This window comes from Centroberyx gerrardi, chromosome 7 (assembly GCF_048128805.1).
Source record: "Centroberyx gerrardi isolate f3 chromosome 7, fCenGer3.hap1.cur.20231027, whole genome shotgun sequence".
Lineage (NCBI taxonomy): Eukaryota > Metazoa > Chordata > Actinopteri > Beryciformes > Berycidae > Centroberyx > Centroberyx gerrardi.
The window spans coordinates 214,884-221,329 of record NC_136003.1 but is presented as its reverse complement, the minus strand read 5'-3'; the positions used below and the strand labels follow the sequence as shown (position 1 = coordinate 221,329).

General features: G+C 48.7%; 1 protein-coding gene across 1 annotated transcript; it reads left to right on the top strand.

Annotated features, from left to right (window-relative positions):
- Positions 1-1,216: 1,216 nt before the first annotated feature.
- On the top strand, positions 1,217-2,146 carry LOC144539542 (ubl carboxyl-terminal hydrolase 18-like). Its single transcript, XM_078284968.1, has one exon. It carries the CDS (start codon positions 1,217-1,219, stop codon positions 2,144-2,146), a length of 930 nt encoding a protein of 309 aa, XP_078141094.1.
- Positions 2,147-6,446: the final 4,300 nt, after the last annotated feature.

Genomic DNA, 6,446 nt, shown 5'->3' with positions numbered 1-6,446 from the left:
TCAAAGACAACGTAGTCACACTGTCGCAAGGCATGACCCTAATGTACCCTCTTATATTCGCAGGCCCCCGTGATGGATTGTGTAAGTGCTCTAAGCGCAACGGTATGTTCATCTTCCAGTACGCCCAGTTCTTCGAAGAGTCAGAGCAGGTGTTGTACTGGAACGCGTTGGACTCTCGTAATTCGGTATATGTCTTCCTGTTGCAAGTCTTTCTTACACTCAAGGCCGCCTTAGACGTGAAGCTGTTACCCACGTACATGACCGAATGGAAGGATGTACTGATCGGCAAAGGAGCCGTGATGATCGACATTGTTGCTTATCTCAGTAGGAACTTCAACAAGCCCCAGTCCTCAATGTTCAGCGACCGATCAACTGGGTAGTCTCTGTACTACTATTGTGGGAAGACACTTGCCCAATTCCAATCTGTGCAAATGGCTTCAGACGCTGAGCGCCGGCGTGTCGGCATCGTTCGTGCTGACCAAGACCATCGAGTGGCTGAGACACTTTGATCAGAGCGAACGGACAACCCCATCTCTGTTGACCCTAGACGGGAACTTTTTCACATTCAGGGATTATTCGTCCGACATACCTAACTGGCTGACACAATTGGGTGAGGAGGAAGAACCGCGCGAGAGAAGCTGTGCCAAAACGCTGGTGTACGGAGACCCCAAGCCTTTCAGAGGCAACCAGGCTGCACAGGACATGGGTGATACGAAGTTGAATACACTGGCTAGGAGCATAGTGCTCAGGATGAGAGCCAAGATGTTTGGATCCTCCAGGGTCGAGGTGACAGCACTGGATTGCACGCGGGGTTTGATGAAGGTGACTCTCTGCGACTCCGCACTCTCTGGGATTTCCAGCATAGAGCAACTGGACCGGTCGATGTTACAGACCGACAGTGACTGTTTCACACACGACGCCGTTTCGCAGACCGAGTCCAAGTGGGCCCCTGTCATAATGGTCACAAAGTTTAAAAGAGCTGGGCCTCTACACGAGTTAACTGTCGAGTATTACAGGATGACGATCCTCGTGGTTCTGCTGACCAAACTGGGATCTGCGAGATCTCTCAGAGAGCTGTTCCAGAGTACGACAACGTTCAGCATGACAGACTACTAAATACTACACTTACGGATTTACGCAGTCTAACGGTCCTTAGGACATGTATACACTTTACTGACTCTGCTGCTTGTGCTGAGATCTTTGTCCGCCTTCAACCATGCGAGGCTTGATCAATTACGGGACCCATTGTAGTATCAACAGCGTGGTGCAGTGCCTGTACGGCACCCGCGAGCTACGGGGTCTCATTCGGGACATCGACGAACAAGAATACCGGGCTCCTAAAAAGAACACGGTGGCTGCGATGCTCAAGGGTCTCATTTGCGAGATGGACAAAAACAACCACGGATCATGCGACCCGAGCTTTCTCATAGACTCCATGAGCGCATACAGTGGATTGTCTTTCGAGGTTCAGGAGGACTCAGACCTCGTCTTCAAGTGCATCCTCAACGCTCTAACAGATGACGACGGGCCTGCTGAAAAGGTTGGACAATTGTGGGACATCAAGATGGAGAAACGTATACGCTGTCTCCGTTGCAACGTAGTCAAGTCTACACTCGATAAGTTGAACACAATCCCCGTGTTTATCGAAGATAATCTTCCTGCCGAGCTGCAGGAATACATCAAACAGTACTCTGACAACACGCTGACAATGTGTGACTACCATTGTGCACATTGTCACACTAGAACCCAGATCGAAATCACAAGCAAGGTTTTGTCATTGCCCCCCGTTGTATGTATGTGGATCGCACGCGTTAAAAACGTTGGCAGAGATACCGTTAGTTTAGTCAAGATAGACAAGCGCCTCGCTTTCCCCGAGACTCTGGATCTGAAATACATCATGAAAGAACCCGAAGCGGCCGCTGACGCTCTATACGAGTTGTACGCCGTCATAGCCCACTGTGGTAGTCACTACAGTGGACATTACAGTGCTTATGTGCGGGGAGATGACACTTGGTATCTTGCGGACGACACTCAAGTTAGGTTGTGCTCGTGGGACACTGTGAAGTCAACCTACGAAGCAGGATCTAACTTTTACGATGGAGTAGCTTACATGCTCATGTACCGCAGGAGAGACAGCTCCAATTAAACCTATTGTGGCAAGATAGCCCATGTGTATATGATACTAGAATTTGTGTGTACCTGTGCAGTCTGTGTAACCAACTTCATGGGTTTCATTTCTTGTGTCTGTGGAATAAATAAAGATCTCGTGATACATACACTGGTCTTTATCTTCATTTTATTATCGCATATAAGGACGATGCCAAGTAACATACATGCACAATAGTATCACACAGGTCTAAGGTAATACTACAGAGGACCGAGGTCCTTCTAACTGGGTGATACACACGCCGTTAGCCAGCCCCTCTAAATATCACAGGTTTCATTTCTTGTGTCTATGTGGAATAAATAAAGATCTCGTGATACATACACTGGTCTTTATCTTCATTTTATTATCGCATATAAGGACGATGCCAAGTAACATACATGCACAATATTAGCACACAGGTCTAAGGTAGTACTACAGAGGACCGAGGTCCTTCTAACTGGGTGATACACACACCGTTAGACACACCAGCCCCTCTAAATATCACAGGTTTCATTTCTTGTGTCTATGTGGAATAAATAAAGATCTCGTGATACATACACTGGTCTTTATCTTCATTTTATTATCGCATATAAGGACGATGCCAAGTAACATACATGCACAATATTATCACACAGGTCTAAGGTAGTACTACAGAGGACCGAGGTCCTTCTAACTGGGTGATACACACACCGTTAGACACACCAGCCCCTCTAAATGTCTATCCTAGAAGCGCTTTTTATGTGGGGGGGTTACAGGTTTTATATTCAGCTATCACTTCCTATCAAAATAACAATCCAGAGTATTAAGAGCCTTTGGTTCTTCTGCTTTAGAATCTGGTTTAGAATACCTATCTGACAGTACTACAGAGGACCGAGGTCCTTCTAACTGGGAGATACACACGCCGTTTGCCAGCCCCTCTAAATATTGTATCATAAAAGCACTTTGGGGGCCGGGGCGAGGTTTTTTCATTTTCACCACACGGGAAGACATGATAACCAATCTCACATAGAAACAAGATAGTCTTCCTCGGAGTCCTCTTCCTCAGAGCCCGTTTCAAGGTCGCTACAACCTGCCCTTTCGGGTCTGTTGGTTAGTCTATGTGAAATATCGTCCAATTCGACATCAGAATCGTCCTCCTTGCACGAGCCTGGAGCTGCGATGGGGTCGGCAGCTCGGTTCGCGTCCGCCTCTCTATCTAGCCGAGACTCTTCACGGGCCCACTCTCCCTCGTTGTAATCGGATGACTCTTGTTCAAGAGTGTCAGTACGCCACACAGCGTGAGCGATAGAATTCACTGTTTCTGCAGCCTCTCCACTTAACTTCAGCTCCTTGGACTCTGGAAAAACAGGACTCCGATGTGACGATTTAGGGCTGGCACGGTTGCTGTGTTCTCGTCTTTCGACAGCCTCTTGTTCTATGGACCTCTCAGACGCTTCTGTCTTTTCACATGTCTGTCTGGGCGTATTGACAGACCCGCCCTTCTGAGTCGAGCTCCTACTGTGTGGTCTTATATCCTCCTGCTCGGGGTCACTCACGCTCACTGAGTCAGTGTCGCTCACAGGACAGCGTGTCTGGTGTATCTTCAAAGTGTTGATCTCCTTTGTACTTTCCCTCAGTTTAACCCCTCCCTCGTAGTCATCGTCATCAGATTCCGAACTGGACAGCTTCCTTTTGTACAGAGAGGAGTCCTGCTTGTGGGTCTGTTTGTCCTTAACAAGCTTGACCTTTTCACACTTCTTATCATACTTCCTATTGTGTTTCCTGTTAGTACAAGTTTTAGCTTCTCTGTCAAAGCGCTGAGTAGGGTTATTTTTAACCGCCTTGACACTCCTGCTGCGCTTCTTTTCACTCTCCTCAGAGTGATAGTTGCCCTTTGTACGTTTGATGCGCTTCACATCCAGCTTGATGTGTTCCTCCTCAGAGTCAGATTGCGGTGTGCGTTTAAATCTCCCCCTTTCCTCCATCATAACACTACAGGCAGGCTCGGGGGAGTCATTTTCGGACTCTGAACTCAACAGGAGCTTACACTTGCGCCCCGCCTTAACATTCTTTGTCTTACATTTGGCCTTTTCTGCCTTCCTTTTAACCTGCTCGCAGAATTCCTCCTCATCGGAGGGTAGGTCATGCACCAGAAAGTTGTCACTGTAATCGTATTCATCAAGACTCTCGGCTTCATCGTAGTCCTTTGTAGCCTCCAAATCATCGCCTGGTATCTCATACTCGTCCTTGTCGTCGTCGTGCTCATCCTCGTCCTCGTCCTCGTCACAGTACACTTCATCCACCTTGAACAGCCAATCGTCCTCGTCTTCACTATACCTGCAGCGCGGGCCGTGTACTTGCGAATCACGGCCCTTGTTGGCGCTCTTGGATCCGGACGGCTTAGAAGCTGAAGTCTTCTTGTTGGATTTAGAAGCCGAAGAAGTCGAACAAAATCGCTTTGCCGGTTTGGGGTCAAAACGTGCTTCTTTCTTAGCACATTTGCCAACTCGTTTGGTAGCAGGGTGCTTGGTATGCAGAGCCCTCTTCTTGTTTTGAAACTTGGACGATTTAACCATAGACCGATCCGAATAATCCCCTAGACTCACCTGATCCGGAGTACCCCGGAAAGACGATAATATCTTGCGGCTCCATTCGTCGCTGGATGTAGATGCTAAACAATCCGCCAGCGCTTTACTGAGCCTGTCCTGCAAGCCGTAACGCTTGAGTATATCAACAGTGGATCGGTTGTTAACGATCCAATCGAGGAGAATGTCTTTGTGTCTTGTATCCAGCAGACTAGTGTCTAATCCAAGGAGAGTACAAACAGCTTCTCTCCTGAGAGACTCGTTGTTCAGCCAGGGTTCGCTCATCAACAGAGTCGACATGTTCTTGATCCACGGCAAGATCGGAACTGATTCCGGTGTAACGATAGAATACAGACTGTCATCTTTCTCACCGACGCCAGCGATAGGCTCGTCTTCGCTGTGCTCCTCGTCCTCAGCTTGACTGGTGGAAGACACATTGGCGTCTTCGGCTTCAGTAGAGCGTGAGGACGCCTCTCCGCTCTGCGGATCGTCACACTCGCCTCGCACCTTCAGCCCCTTCTTCAGTTTATTGTAATGCGTGCGGAGTTTTATAAAGAGCACCTTGGCGTTAGCATGCAGCTGTGTCATCTCCTTGTCCTTCTCATCTTTGTCCTTTATCTTGGGCATATCATTTTTCGCCAGGGCGTGCCAGATCTTGGGTGCTTTGGCTGCGTTCTCCAAGGTCAGATGTTTGAACGAGTCATCCCACCTTGAAGTCATTTCGACGTTTTCCTCACCATATTTCTTTCGGCCGTAACTGGAGGCGATTTCGGCCAACGCAGCCCAGTCCAGTCTCATATTCGCCTGCACTATACTAATACGCTTGTTCCTTACGGCCGTGTGAATCTTGTTGTCAGAGGAGTACCTCTCCCAAAAGCTCATACATTCCTGCACTTTCTCAATCGGACAATAGAGCAACTCGGCCACCGCGAACGCCTTGGGGATCTTGTTGTCCATTAATTTAATGGCCAATTCCACCACCTCCACCATTATAGGGTCCATAATCATGCTCTCGACATGCTTGGGTAAATAATTCGACCAGCTGGTCGGATGCACCCGCTTGAGGAACGCAATCAAGGCGAGATTGTGTATCCCCTGATCCATGTCGGGTCCACTGATAAAAGTATCCCTCTCCAATTCCTTCATCGTGGCTTGCCAACAGCTTACTAGCTCCCCGTTGCCCTTGACGCAACAGTGCTTGACGGCCCTCATAAACCTAACTGTGGTAGACACGTACAGCTCAGGAGCCCGAGCCTGATCCTCTCTCAAGGCGACGACCGGGACCAGGTTCACCCGCTTGCCATCCAGCCACTTACCGTTCCTTCTAAAGTATACAGTACGCGCGCAGCCGTCGTCGTAGTGGAACTGCTTCAGATCACATCTTACTTGGTTTTCGTTGAAACAGTCCACGCTGGATTCACGCTTTTTCTTCAATATTTCAGCTGAAGCCGGCCCTACCACGCAGCACATGGGATGTATATCTTCCATGTGAGAGATCAGGGCGTTATCATCGGCGCACATCATCTGGTTAGGCAGGGTTTTATCCTCGTTACGCAGCAACTGAGCGGGCAGGATTTGTTGGAAGGAAGGAGTGACAGCTGTAGAGTGTGTGGGCACCTCCAGGGTCATGTCCCAAAAATCAAACTTGTCACCTGTTACCTCTTTCAGCACTTTGAGACTCTCCAGTCCCGGCACAAATAGTACCTCTTGTATGAAGTACGCCTTTCCCTTGCGTT